This window comes from Vanacampus margaritifer, chromosome 6 (assembly GCF_051991255.1).
Source record: "Vanacampus margaritifer isolate UIUO_Vmar chromosome 6, RoL_Vmar_1.0, whole genome shotgun sequence".
Lineage (NCBI taxonomy): Eukaryota > Metazoa > Chordata > Actinopteri > Syngnathiformes > Syngnathidae > Vanacampus > Vanacampus margaritifer.
This window is the reverse complement of record NC_135437.1, coordinates 5337271-5352698: the sequence shown is the minus strand read 5'-3', so window position 1 is coordinate 5352698 and position 15428 is coordinate 5337271. Positions and strand designations below refer to the sequence as shown.

The 15428-nt window shown below is 39.4% G+C and overlaps 1 protein-coding gene across 3 annotated transcripts in view; it reads right to left on the bottom strand.

The window, feature by feature from the left end:
- Positions 1-279: 279 nt before the first annotated feature.
- Positions 280-15428, bottom strand: part of vps9d1 (VPS9 domain containing 1) — a 27353-nt gene continuing 12204 nt past the window's right edge. Inside the window, exons 5-17 of one of the 3 annotated variants that reach the window (XM_077567625.1) lie at positions 15363-15428; positions 14340-14402; positions 13977-14029; positions 11547-11634; positions 11277-11362; positions 10239-10387; positions 8909-9271; positions 8700-8829; positions 5782-5987; positions 4748-4832; positions 2827-2931; positions 2024-2140; positions 280-1655 (exon numbers count right to left, since the gene is read on the bottom strand). The exon at positions 15363-15428 is cut by the window's right edge and continues 46 nt beyond it. In XM_077567625.1, coding sequence (XP_077423751.1) covers positions 2029-2140; positions 2827-2931; positions 4748-4832; positions 5782-5987; positions 8700-8829; positions 8909-9271; positions 10239-10387; positions 11277-11362; positions 11547-11634; positions 13977-14029; positions 14340-14402; positions 15363-15428 — 1506 coding nt within the window. In that variant the 3' untranslated portion in view covers positions 280-1655; positions 2024-2028. The remainder of the gene's footprint in view (positions 1656-2023; positions 2141-2826; positions 2932-4747; positions 4833-5781; positions 5988-8699; positions 8830-8908; positions 9272-10238; positions 10388-11276; positions 11363-11546; positions 11635-13976; positions 14030-14339; positions 14403-15362) is intronic. The other 2 variants (XM_077567626.1, XR_013294377.1) reach the window with 2 other exon arrangements.

The window sequence follows — 15428 nt, the reverse complement described above, 5'->3', positions numbered from 1 at the left end:
AGAACAAAAACTGAAATCTGAAATTGAACCATTGCTAAAGACTTTCACATTTCATTTGTTTTGGGATTTTGCCTCAGACCGCAACTTTTGTTTCCCTAAGTACATTTACTTGAGATAAGTGGTTTGTGATGCGATTTATAATCCATAATTTGTGTTAATAAGGAGAAAAGAACAGGAAACAGTGGGATTTTGCACACTTAAAATTTTACGTCAAACAAAAAAAGTTGAATGGGGGTTCAGTTCTGAATACAAAAAAAGTACACAAAAGTTCACGTGAGATTATTTTTTGAACCTTCATTTATTCAGGTAAAGCAATTGAGAACAGATTCTCATTTCAATGCTGACCTGACAGCCGACAGCAAAGTAAAACAAAATCAAATACAATTACACAGACAACAAACTGTACAGTGCTATATTACATAACATTACAGCCAATACACAAACTGTAATGTACTGTGATTAAATCCATCAATAAATATTTTGACAATTTTAGCTTTGTACAATAACACAATGCATTATAAAAGAAACAAATCGGACACAGTTGAAGCGCAGACTTACAGCTTTAATTAAATGGGTTGAATAAAAAGATGACAAAGTTGAGGAATTCAAGCATTTTTTTATTTTATGGGTCTCAAAAGTAATTTTATGGGTCTCAAAAGTAATTGGACAAATGGAAATAAATAGTTGCACTACATGAGAGAAGAAACCCTTTGCTGTTAACTCATGGAAATCACCAGACGCTGGTTTCCTCCTTGTTATTGCTCAACCAGACTTTACTGCAGCGGTTTTGCCTTGCCTTCATACATTGAGATTAGGACTTGGCTATTCAAGAATTCAAGAACAGTCCACTACTTTTCTTTATTAAAGCCATGGGTTGCTTTAATTGTATGTTTTGGCTCATTGCACATCTGTATTACGAAACAAGGGCACCCCACATCCCCCCCTTTTTTTTTTAGATAAAGAATGGCTTGTTTCACCTGCATGGAGAGATCCTCTGAGAACATGTTTTCATAACAAAATCTTCCAAATACAAGCACCACACTTTAAATCAATTCCAGGGTTTTTACATGCTTAATTGACATAATGAAGGAATTGGCATTAAACCCTTCGTCCACACACTCAAATAAAAACAGAGTCTGCACTTGATGTCATGTCCATTAAACAACTCTCACCACCGTCCTAAAATAATGACATGACAAATATAGTTAAACAGGTCATTGAATTCTACTCCTCAAATGAAACTACTCATACATACTCGTATTATCAGTATTTGGTTCAGTGCTTTGTGTTCTGAAAGAAAAAAGGGGAAAAAATGGCTTAGACCATTATTTTAGGAGGGTGACGTTTTAATAGGACCGTTTAAATGTCTCTAATAGGAAAAAAAAATGAGACCAAAATAAAACATTTGAATTTGAGTTTTAAAATTATTTATATTGGTCTCATTTCTGTATATCAATGTGGCTGCTAGAGAATTTTTTGGGGCAAATTGAAGAGACAGATAATATGAATGGTAACAGGAGCCTGGAACAGCCTCCAAATAAATTGAAGGTGAACTCCAAGGTCAAGGTAGTACATACATCATTGTCAGATTGCACCAGCAGTCATCGTTTTAGTTGAAGCAGACTTCATGGGAGACGACCAAGGGGGACACACCACTGTTGAAAATAAATGAGAAGAAAGTCAAACTGAATGTTGACAGGTGAGACAAAATTGGAACATTTTGGCAAGGCGCATCACATAGTGAATTTTGTGGTTCAGCTCCCCGTTAGAGAACAAATGACTTGTGCAAGAAGTGTTGAAATAATGAAGAGTTAGATGTGCATTCATGTGAAATTTCACCCATGGTGCACACAGTTAGACGTCAAATTTTGTTTTTAGAGTTTCTAATATGTAAGAGATTATTATGTCCGTGTTGGTTTGTGATCAAATGATTTGCGGACACATCCGCCATCAACAACATGACAACATCTACGAAAACGACACGTACAAAGACACATTTGGCGTATCTGGTTTGTGGACTTACCGGTTTCAGACCGACTTTTCTGGAGGAGGAGAAAATCCACCTATGTGCATTGACTCAACAAAGGCCAAGGCGCTTTGCATGGAGGTCAGACAGTAGCCTTCCTCCCCGATTAAAAAGCTGCAACAAAGAAGCACATGTGGCTAATAAAGAATACGTCAATGCGCAACAGACTGTATGCATGATATGTACATTCATCCATTCTCCGTTGCGCTTATCCTCACTAGGGTTGCTGGCGTGCAGTGCAGGAGCCTCGGAGAATGAATGAATATTATATTCAGGGTTGGAAGGATAACTTTTCATTTTCTTTCATTTATTGAGAACCCTATTAGCTACTGACCCAGCTCAAGAGCTAGTCTTCCAGACCAGGAGTCTCCTCCAAATTCATTACAATCTTTTTAGACACGTACACACAAACACATTTTGAACACGCAGGTTTCTATTGGACAGCATTTTCTGGAACTTGTTGTTTTTTTTGTTCTCCAAATAATATGGCACCTGACTGGTAAAACAGTGCTATTGATCTTATAATAATTCTAGCAAACTTCCATAATCCCTTTTGAAAGAACTGGATGCATATCTTCTTTCCATATCTAGTACTAGATTCAGGAAAGTGCTCAAAACTCTTAAATCGTGCTCTCATTTTAATCTTTTTTTTTAAGAGCGCTAGGATTTTTATGTATTCTTATATTTTAACAACATTTGTTTCCTTTCAAGCTTGCCATGAAGCCGTAAGACTTTCTTCTTCCGCTGCTGCTGCAGTGGTGTAGAAGAATGAATCATCATCCAGCACCATATTGACTCACCCCTCATGAATGAACTCCTCCAAAGCAGCACATTCAGAGACCATCTGAGGACACTGACAGCGCAGAACCACAAAAGACAGGATAGGTAAGAGGTCGTCTGCACCGCTGTCAAACGATACACAAAAACATGCAGTCAGTCCACATAGAAAAGAAGGAGTAAAGAAATAGAGCGTTAAGAGAAATTATGAGTTACAATCAGTGCATGCAAGTGATCTGTCAGGAAATAAAATGATAAGATTTTGTTTTCACTCCGTCCCCAGTCTTGTCATTGAAGGCTATCCGTGTTCTAGACTAAAATTAACACAGCTTTTTATTTTCTCTCTACCTGGGATCTGTGGGAAACAATTGTAATAATACTTTTATGAATAAAACACTTTTTATACAAACATAATAAACATGAGAAAACAAATATGTAAAGAAATAATGAATCAAATAAAATAAAAAAAATAGCCATCTATAGCTCACCAATCCATTTCCAGGGGCTCACCCCTGTTCAGTTCAAAATAGAAAAGTACACATTTGAATTGTCACTTGGTCAAGCCGACTTCTTCCATTAAATCAAAATCACAGGTGTCCCGCTACCTCCCAAGTGTCAACGATTAGATGCCAATCTAACATTGAAGTTGTGTTGCTGTCCGTCAATGGAGCGGGCAGATTTAGGCAAACAGCTGAACCACACACTGATGTTAGCAAGCTAGATTAGTACAACCAGCAATCCTACCAAACATCCTCCGCTAGAACTGGACGATATATCGCAAAGATGAAGTTTTTGTGGTGCCACTTAGGTCATATCGTGTCTAATGTCATTTGTCACTTACAGCAAACGGCGAACAATGCTGTATTTTGGGTCATTAATTTTGTTTTTAAGATGAATTTTATTTACTTATGATATGTATTGATTAATTTACTTTTATGTTATTTTGTTTTACCTTTATTGCATGACTGAATTTTACTCCATGCACAACACTTTGTATGCAGCACTACTTATTTTAAAAGTGCTTTCTAAATAACATTGAGTTGAGTTTAGAGCTGCCTCGCACATTTTCCAACTTCCCTTTGTCAACTGTCGCCACCTCAAAGTTAGGACTGCTGAAAAATATCATCACGACCCCCTTAGTCCCCTCTTGATGACTTGCACGCTGCAAGAACGAGAACAACTTAAACAAGGGTTTGCCTGCCCTCTCGGACCCTCCACACCCAGGTCACTACCTCTTCAAGAATTGTGATAGGCTGCTTTATTGCAAAAACAACAACAATAGCAGCTAAATATGATTTCCAGTTATCTGACTAATTAACTGTCCAGTGAAATCTTAAACTGTTGGCACTCTGTCTGTTTGAGTTCACTTGAATTTAGCATTTTATAATGCTAAATAGATGCTCAAATAGTTGCAAGGATAAACAATGGACTAGCGAAAGAGTACAGTACACCGTGCCCATTAATGTGTCAATGTTTCATGTCCACTTTATGAACGCAGGCAATTTAAAGTGATTATACAGAGCACTTTGTGTTCTCCATTATGGCCCACTGAGTCTTTGTGTGACCCTCTGTGATTCATTCCACAAATCTCCCGGCTTAGTTCCAAAACCAGACTGTACAACCCATTTTCAAGCCTGGCCTATAAAGAGGGAGACAATAGGCCTTGGACAACCCCTGCTGTGTCAACCTCCAAAGAGGCAATGAGAACTGACAGCGAAGATTCCACTGCCCTGTTCTATAAATGTTGTTTGGGTTATGTTTCTCAGTTTTTTGTTTTTCCTCTATAATTACATGTTTAAATTTCCTTACACTAGGCTTTTAGAAGAAGAGAAGCAACTACAATTCCTTCCCTTTAGTAAAATGTCTCATTGCTATTTTTTGGGGAGGTGACTGTCACGAAAGGCTCAAACAAATAACCCGCCTTGGAGCTGATGATTTACTCACATGGCAGCTGTTTTGGGTACTGAATCCAATTCATGAAGGCATCTGTAGTCTTCAGCACATGCACAGATAAGGCGTAATGTCCTCACTATAACATAACAGAAGCAAAAAGACAATGGCTGAGAATAAAAACCTAATTTCACAAAATTTGAAATTACTGGCCAAAGTACAATGTTCCCAAACAAACATCTTTTGGAAGATCCTCAGCATTACAGCCGTTTTTGACAGGTCAAGTGCTGTTCTGATTTTTTTTAGGAATGTCTTCTTCTTTTTGTTGCTAGAAATTTGTATCCACACATCCAATGTGGCATCTTATATTGGTAACTGAATCTTAGTCAAATATGTAGCTATTTTTGTTGTTGGTACTTTTTACAGTTAGCTGAGCTTTCAGTTTATCACCTAAACTCATCTTGATTTTTAGAGGACTCTAAAAAACAAAAACAAAAAAAAACAACCACAGCTGTAATAAAGTATTGCATGTAAGACTGAATTTCAAATGTCAATGGCATTGAATAGATGGTTGTTCGTTTTTGTGTGCCCTGCGATTGGTTGGGTGTACCCCGCCTACTGCCTGAAGCCAGCTGGGACAGGCTCCAGCACCCCTGCGACCCTTGTGAGGAATAAGCGGTTGAGAAAATTGGTGGCATTGAAGTTAACCATGACAGTCCCTCAATATGCTATGAGCTATTCAGAGAATAGTCCACCCTGCCACTGAGTTTTCTGACTACTTCACAGTTCTCGGCCACCATGACAGGCATGTCAGTGTTTGTGTCCTCAGTCTCTGCTTCTTTTGGGGAAGTTGTGTGAGTGGGATTGAAGAGATCCTCAATTTTCACTTCATCACCAAATTATATCCCATCATCCTTGAAGAGTTCCATAGGTTAGTCAAACGCCGCATAAATTTGATATTCTCCTTAAACTTCTGGTTCCCACCATCAGGTTAAGAAGGGGTTAACCACCATGATTAACAGCAACCACTTTTTGATCAGACCACTGATACGAAAGAAGAAGAGCATACAACAACAAAAAAAGCTCACCAATACATTCCAACTTCCTGTGTGGGCAACAGCCTTTTGTAAGAAGCTTCAGCTCCTGCACAGCACACTCATATGGGTAAGAAGCTTTCTGAATGTGAGAGTCGAGAGGGAACAGTTTCGAGGGCACACCAAAATCTCCAGGTGGAACATCTTGATAGAGATCCATTCGAATTTGAAGTGCAAGCTCCCTTTTCTTGTGGACCTTCCTAAATAAACAAAGATTAAATGTTTTCAGACCTTTACAGCAAAGTATTATTTATTATACATTACTAAGCAGTTAAGAAAATGGATGGATGGACTATTATAATATGAGTTAAGCAGCAAAATCCACCCTTTTTTAAATCCATCTCAGGGGGCCCATTTTGACTCAGGGGTCAGGTAACAACCAATCATGGCTGAGATTCAGAAAACAGGTAAGCCATGATTGGTCACAAACACAATATTAAATCAGAATACCGTGCTTAGACTAGTGGGGCTGCATAGAACATATCATTATATATAAAAAAAAGTTTTGGTTGAATTCCCCTTTAAGATAAGTTCCAGCAAGTGGCATATCTGGGGACCGGTATCCAGCCTGTTTTCCATGTCTGCCGCAGCCAACACAGGTGATTCATATCATCAGCTAATTAGCAAGCTCTGGAGAAGCCTGATAAGATTCCCACCTCTGTTGGCTGCGGGAGACATGGAAAACAGGCTGGATACCGGTCCCCAAGGACCAGGGTTGAGGACCACTGCCTTAAGGGACGAACAAAACTCTTGAACGCGTCTGATGAATGACAAGAGTACGGCGTGGGGGAGGGTTTAGTTAGCTCCGCCCCGGCTAACTGAGGGTTAAGTGTTTGGAATTTTCGATGCTCCATAATGTGTTTTAAAAAAAAAAAACTTTACATCATAAGACGGCGCATCATTAAATCTGCAAATTTGTTGGGGGAAAAAAATGCTTAAACCATTTTGAAATATCCATGTGGGCGAAGTCAAACGTTTAAATCCACTCGACTTGGAGGCACGCCTCAAACTCTACACTGCATCCATGGCTATTTTGGTCATTCTGGAAGGTATTTTGGAGTGGTTAGATCAGGGGATGTTGATAATATTTGTCAAATGTGGGCATGTAAAGCCCATTGAGACTCTTTTGTGATTTTGAAGGGCTGTATACTACTATATGCAGCATCAACTGAAATCAGACCTATAAACGGTCTTATGTCTTCTGTCGACTTGAACCATATCCCGTAAAGTCAGTACTTGTGTGGCTCTCACATGACCTGGCACCTCCCCAAAATATGAGAATGGTTGGCGCCATTCATTCGAATTGAGTCTTTAGCAAGCAATTTCGTTGCCACCTTATCTTTTCTGGGTGGGAGTAATGAAGAATCTCACAAAGTTCTACCAACAGAAATCCTGCCATGTATTTGACCAACTTCGAGTTTCATTGCAGACAACACATATTTTCCCACTTCCCCATGTCAAACAACACATTTCCTTCTTCCCATTTCGTTTTAATGTAATCTGTGTTCTGTGGCCTAGATGACCTTATTCCGTAGTATAATTTCTCCGGTAACAATCCAGGTTCTCGATTTTCCACGTTCACTTTAAGGTTTTGGTTGAAATAGTGCCTTACCTACAAATATATATAAAAGCCATCTTTTTCTAACCCGTGTTTATTCCTCAAAGATTCAAAATTCTGGAATGCCCCCTTGTGGACAAATAAGTGAAGTGATGTGTGGTCAAACTTTTAGAAATCCATACTTTGGTGGTGTAAGTTCCATATCAGAAACACAGCACATCAGTGTCCTCAGTCGACATATTTTTTCCCCACTTCCTCCCATATTTTTAGAAGAAAGGTTGTCACACAGCCATCAGTGATTTCCATTTGCCTCAGTAGTGTGTTGTCTTCCATTAGAGCAGCTATTGGTGTTCCTCTTACCAAATCACCTTTTATTTCTTTCCAACCCGCATGATAAATTGTTGAACACAAGCAAATTAAAGGTTAAGATAGGCAGCATAATATTAATCTTGCATACATGGAAGACAGTCCCATCCCTTTATTTTACTTAATTACAACGTTTTATAATGTAATTATGGCCCTATGTCCTTGCCATAAATACCTTGATATTAATCTGTTCCACTCGATACATTGTTTAGGTCAGGGGTAGGCAAGTTCGGTCCTAGAGAACCCTAGTCCTGCATGTTTTTGATGTCTCCCTCCTCGAAAACAGCTGAGAGGCTCCTGCAGAACGTAATTATGAGCTGATGATTTGAAACACCTGGGTTGGAGGCAGGAGACACCGAAAACATGCAGGAATACGGCTCTGTAGGACCGAACTTGCCTATCCCTGGTTTAGGTGGTATTTTGACCGGAAGACATTAAAAAAAGATAGCGAATACATAATTTAAAAAAAAGGTACTCATGGTCAACAATGAAAAGTTTTTGTGTACCTGTATATGGACTGAAATTGGAACAGACTGAAAACAGACTAGTTCAAAAAGTAATACCTACAAAATGCCTTGAAACGGTGTTGTGCTCTAATAATTCGGAAAAGTGCCTTTGAACAAAAATTATGTTTTTATTTTTGAAAAAAAAATACTGTTATAATTGGCAGGTTTGTTTAAGACATTCGAAATCTTCTCTTACAATTGATAACTTGAAAATTATGTTAACTGCCATTCGCATAGACCATAGAAATCAGAAAAAAATATAATTTTCATAATAATTTGGAACAGTGTTTAGGCTTCCACGCCAACAACGAGGCTAGTAGCATTGTCCTAACTGGTCTTGTGCATGAACTGATGAGGTGAAACGACAACCAAAACTATTTTACCATGCTCCAGCGACATTGCCCCTATATTCCTAAGAGTCCCAGTTAAAGCAGGACACTTCAGATCTCAGAACATTAAACATGAGGATTTAGGCAAGTTACCTGAAAAGTGCCACTAACGCGCTCCACAGAGGAACAATGAAAGCCTCCTCAATGCTGCGGAGTAACAAGTCCTTATGGTTGGCAGTGTTAAGACACTCACAGGAGAGCAAACCTAATGATAATAGTTGATCTGAAAGACAAAAGATATCTTTTTGACAGTGAGTCAATTTGTATGCATGCAGAGATGTCAGTCCTATCACAGAGCTCACCAATGGCTATATGAATGTCTTTGACAATGGCCTTCAGATGTTGTTTTAGCGTGCTCATCTTCAGTTCTGGCAAGTAGTCCTCATCTGGCCCCTGCTCAGTTGGGCTACCGCTGCTTAGTTCCAAATTATGGCAAAAGTCTTCACTGCTGCTTGGGAGTGGGGCGCTCTTGGTAAGGAAGTGCTCTAAATCTTCAAATGAGTGCTCACGGTTCACTGTCAAATGTGGATGAAGCTCCATCCGCCCACCATCATCTGAGTTTGTTTCGGTGTCATGTGAGGGAGAAGGCAAGAGTGATGAGTCAGTTGTGAAGCTCTGGTTGATGCTGTAATGACCTTCACTTCTGACTGGCTTCCTCTCGGCCTCTGTATGGTTTGACATTTTTTAATATTTTTTTGAATGAAATGAAACATCATACAGAAAACAAGGCAAGCTTAAGAATAACATGTACTTAAGAAAATGCCACAATTCCGAAGATGCAGACCTTTGCCATGGCTTAAATCAGGCTTCCGCAATCTTGGTTGGCGAGGGCCAGAGTATGTTTCTGTTCTCCAACACACCTGACTCATATAATCAGCTCATCAGCAAGCTCTTCAGAAGCCTGATAACGATCCTGATCTTTAGTATCAGGGTTGTTGGAGGACAGAAACATCCAAAACCTGCAGGACTCTGGCCCTTGAGGACCAGGATCGCAGAAGCCTGGTTTAAATGTTTGATGCAATATCATATTAGCACCTGAAATACAACGCTTTTGTTTATTTGGACCGAGACAAAATTCTTTGTCTGGTTTACACTTTAACTTAATTTAGATTCTACAACATATCTAATGAGTTTGATACATAAACACATCAACATGAGTATTCTATTCTATATGGCAAAATTGAAAGGGCTTTCATAAGTTAATTCTATATCAGGGTTAAAATTGGACTGAAAGCCTTATGACCTTACCTAAACTTAGATATTCTAATTCAAGTTTTGACAATGATATATTCATTAGTTAATCAACAAAATTTGACTATAATTCCTGAAAACGCATATGCATTTATGTCATGAAGCACGTTCCTTTTTAAAAAAGGGCATGGACAAAAGTGAAATCTGATGATTATAATAACTTAAGTTAGTTCAGCGATAGCTGTCAAGACAGGTTGTGCACTTTATTCAGTTTGTACAACTCAGAAAGCGGAGGCTCCAGTCTTGAAACTGCCTTGCTCAAGGGCACCAAGATGGTGCTCAAAAGGCAAACTGGCATCACACCAACAAGTAGAGAGAGTCGTTAAAAGTCACACCATCCTGTGGATAAATAAATGCCAATGTATCTACAATCAACCCTACCTGGATGTGGTAGATTGTGAGTGCTGTTAGATTTTTTCAGTGGGAGCACATGACTTGCTGGCAATCCTTTACTGACAATAGGATACAGCCTATTGTATATCCGGTATTGGTGTTTCTTCAGCAGCTTCACCACTGGGTGGTCGGAACGACTGCAGGGACAGTGTAAAAAATGATCAATTTGTTACAGAAATTGCATTTTTATGTATTTTGATCAATAACGGTAAATATACACTCCACTGAATCTCCCTTTGAAAATCAGTTCATTTTACTAATATAAGTATTTGAATTATTGGCAGTTTTTAATCATTTAAAAGCCTTCTGAATAATCTGTTGTCGGTGAGCACTGATTGGCTGTAAACCAGTGAATCAGTACATGAGATTGAAGTATACTTTAAAATGGTACACACACAAAAAGAATGACCATCTTTGTGCAGTGTTGTAGTTTAGATATGCCTACTACACAATGTTCACTTTAATTTAAATATTGCTTAGGTTGAAAACTATTTTTGTTTTCAAAATGCTGTGATTCAATGCATTTTGTTTACCTGAACTACTGCCGCTTTGATATGACTCAAGTTTTAAATGCACTTTTGTGTCTATTTTAAATACTGACACTGTAATACTAAAAAAGTGCCTTTGGTTCAATGTCTTTGGCTGCGCTCTGATGAGTGACAGTCATTTAAAACAAAAACATTCAAAATGTGTCCACTCCTGTAAAGTTATAATATTGAGGCAGCATATGTATGACCCTTGGCTTGGACTCGTACATTTTTGAAACTGTGGGCTTTTTCATTATGGATTTGAATAGCTCGACACTACAACATGTCTCTCAGATGGCATGGGAACACTACGGATTGGAAATTACGGGCCCCTCTCCTGAGATTGCTTCTCCCGCAACCCAAATACAGATAGAAAAAGATGGTTGAATGGATGGACAAGATCGATGGTATGAAACCGTTTAAACTTGCTACACTGTAAAATAATGTCAAATAACACGATATATCAATGTGTTCTTGGTAGTTTTGCATAGTCCGTTACCTAAGGAGATATGTAATGAAGCCAGATACTAAAGAGATGTCATCCGGATTCTTCTTCATGTTGGCTTTCCATTGTTTGGGCCAATCCTGAAGAAGGAAGCAAAGGTTAAAAAACGTTTAAGTGTTTTCCTGAAAAACAACCAAACACTAATAATAGTTTAGGTCCAAAAAGTAACAGCCAATTTGGTAAATGCAATCATTACATCGATTACCCTTTTTGATTTATTTTATGTTTTATATGCTATTGAATGGCTACCACTTGCAAACTTACATGGTCGTGCTCATACTCCAAAACATTGGTATAAAGAATACGTTGCTCCTGTTCCTCTGGTGTCATTTCTCCAGAGGCTGCGAATCTCCTAGCATGAACATACAACACTTTCAATTCAACTGAAAGTTTCTTAAATAATTTAGACAAATGGCAAAGCAAACATACTCCAAGCATTCTGTAATGTTCTACCATTATGTCCACGTAACACTCTGTTCCAAAATTTTAAATAAAAGGCACAACTTTTAAAAAAAATAATGCTTAAAAGACAAACGTTCATTTGTGGCACGTGCAATGTGGTCCAAACTCTGACATCGGTTGTACAGGGACTAACCAGCCAACATCAGGGGTTTGGTACCCTATACTCCCGAAGCACCCCCCGCCCCCTCCCCTCCACAAACGCCTTCTCCAAGTCCACAAAACACATCTAGAACTGGTGGGGCAAACTCCTGTGCACCCTCGAGGATACTGCTGAGGGAGTAGAACTGGAACTGTTCCGCGGCCAGGATGAAAACCTACTACTACTCCTAAATCTCATAATCGACTTCCTGACGAACCCCCCTTATACAGTATTTGGAAAACCTGTCTGGTTGGTGCTGGATTTCACTTTCATTTCTTCTCTTTGATCCTTCCTCGGGTCTCCTGACAACCTCACGACTCTAGCTGGATTCTGAAGTATTCGGTTTAGGTGAACGGTATGGGATTTTTAATAGGTTTTACGTGAATTAATGAGTACACACTCACACGCACGCACACATACATTCACATGCACATGCACATACAAGAACAAAAACAAATAAAAAAAAGAAAGCAATGATGATGACATGTCGAATCGGAAAAATTACCAAATGAACAAACTGAGCTCTCTCAAAAAAATAAAAAACAAAAAAACAAACATGAAACAGACTGCAACCTGTTTGTTAAATGCAGTGGCTCAGTTATAAGCCTGAATTTTTCAGATAAATAAATACATTTTCATGCAAATCTGACAGTGTATATGTACAAGTTTACTGATTAGTATTTTCTAAATTTGAGTAAAAAAAAAAGAAGCAATAATCAATTTATAGATTCGTATCGGGATTAATCGGTATCGAATTGAATCGTGACCTATGAATCGTGATACGAATTGAATCGCCAGGTACTAGGCAAGCCACACCCCTAACCTTGAACCATCCATTCATTTTCTTAAACGCTTGTCCTCACAAGGGTCGCGGGGGGAACTGGAGCCTATCCCAGCTGGCCTCGGGCAGTAGGCGGGGAACACCCTGAACTGGTTGCCAGCCAATCGCAGGGTGCACAGAAACGAACAGCCATCCACGCTCACAATCACATGGACAATTTGGAGTGTTCAATCAACCTGCCACGCATGTCTTTGGAATGTGGGAGGAAACCGGAGTACCTGGAGAAAACCCACGCAAGCACGGGAAGAACATGCAAACTCCACCCACGATGGCCGAAGCACGGACTCTCATGTGCTCTGCACTGGGAAGCAGACGTGCTAACCAGTCATCCGCCATGCCGCACCTTGAACCATGTTGTGTGGATTTTTCTGTGTACTCTGGTTTCCTCCCACATTACAAAAACATGTATGGTAGATTAATTGATGACTCTAAATTGTCCGTCGGTGTGAACGTGTCAACGGTTGTTTCTGTAAAGCAGGGGTAGGCAACCCTGGTCCTAGAAAGCCGTAATCTTGGGTGTTTTCGATGTCTCTCTCCTCCAACACGGGTGAGGATCGTAATTAGGCTTCTCTCCAGAACTTGCTGATGAGCTGATCATTTGAATCACCTGTGTTGGAGGAGGGAGACATCTCAAACACGCAGGACTGCAGCTCTCTAGGAGAAGGGTTGCCTTCCCCTGCTATAGAGTATACAGTTTCGCTCAGAAGTTTACATGCACCCCCCCCCCCCCCACAGTTTTTTTTTTAATGCAAAAGCATATAGAAGGCTTTGATGCAGTCTCTGACATAAAGAGGTTGCTTAAAGCAATGGTAGTTATTACCCCCCCAAAAAACGACCAGAAGGTGGCAGCAGAGTATAAGAGATCAGCCGGGGTCATGTTGCAACAAGCTCTTTTTGCCAGTGTTTTTACCAGGAATGTAAATATTGATGAAACTTAGCTATATTCTAAGCCTAACCTTTCTTTTGGTAGGTTCCATGTTTTTATAGCAATACAACACAATGTTCCGTGGGCCTAGCAAAATCCGTCAAAATCCAGTAAAGTGAGTGCTTCAGTGAAAATGGCTGGGAGTGAACGAGTTAAAAAGTATCTTCCAGTTACCCATTTTCTATGCCTCTTTATCTCTTAGGGTTGCGGGTGAACTGGAGCTTATCCTAGATGACATAAATGTATATTCTCATATGTTTTTTATGTACCGTAGTTATATTTTTAACCTAATTCAATGCGCCTGTATACAAACTACATACAGCGTACCTGTTGGCCTCTTCCTCCAAACGTATTCTTCTTTCCTCCATCTTTCGCTCGACCTGGTATTGGAATAAGCATGAAGGAAATATCCTTTGTTCATCTTTTCATGCCTCTAAAAGTTATAAAATAACCGAGAAATACTAAAACATACACCTATGAATAATAAAATCAGAAAAATTGATTGCTTTGTAGTCTCTTAATTTTTTCGGCATGGATTAAGAACCACTGATGTAGACAATCTTTATGTGAGCTTGACTCCAACTAAACATATGTAGTGTGGGCAAGCATGTCTGACTTCAACCCAATCAAAATGTAGCCCACTAATTATATCACATAAAAAGAGGTTTGTCTGAAAAACCTGAAGGATACTGCTTCTTGTCTTGCTTTCGCTATGACGAGGTTCTCCATCATCTGCCGTTGGAGAGACAGTGTCTGCATGAGAAAATAGAGAATGAACTTCATTGTTGACTCGTAAAATATGGCCTTAAATACATTCATACAAAATCCATTCATCCATTTTATATACCGCTTTTTTCCTCACTGGTGTCACGGGACTGACGGAGACCTTCACACCTGACTTGGAGCAAGAAGTGGGGTACACCCATGCTCATTTTGGTTTAAGTCATTATCAATTATTCAGAACTGTCAGAAATGGAAACTAATAAACTGTTATTATTATCTTAAGCTTGTTGACTTTTACTTTAAAAAGATCTTTCATTTTCTCCATTAAGATCAGATTTTCTGATGATATTTAAAAAAAAAAAATTGGATGATGCCAGGCAATATAATGCTTAAGTCACACGACTAGGTTGAGGTCGAATTGGGTTACTAACTTACTATGTGTATTTTATGGACAACCATGTTTCTCATCCCCAATGTGACTGCCGTGGCAAATCTACATTTTGTCGACTGCGGCCTGAAACAAGGCTGACATGGCTGTTGGGAACTACAGTAAGTGTAACTTTAGCTGAGTTTATTGTTGCCCAATTCAAACTCTCTCAAACGCGCGCACAACACACACACACACACACACACACACACACACACACACACACACACACACACACACACACACACACACACGCACACACACGCACACACACGCACACACACACGCACTTATTTCATTGTGAGGACATCCATTGACATAATGCATTTTCTAGCCCCAAACCATCACAATTGAATGCCTATCCCGACCCTTACTCTAACTCCAGCCAAAATATAATTCAAACCTAAACTCTAAAAACCAAGTCTTGACTCTCAAAAAGAGGTCTTGAGATGTGGGATGTCCTCACTTCACAAAAATGTCCTCATTCTGTTGGTTAAAAACTCATTTTGGTCCTCACAATGTAGTATGCACAAGTACACCCGCACGCGCACACGCACACTTACTAAAGATGTTTTCTGATAAGCCTGCCCTGGTGTGAGTCTTGCCAGACGTGCCTCATAATTGGCTTT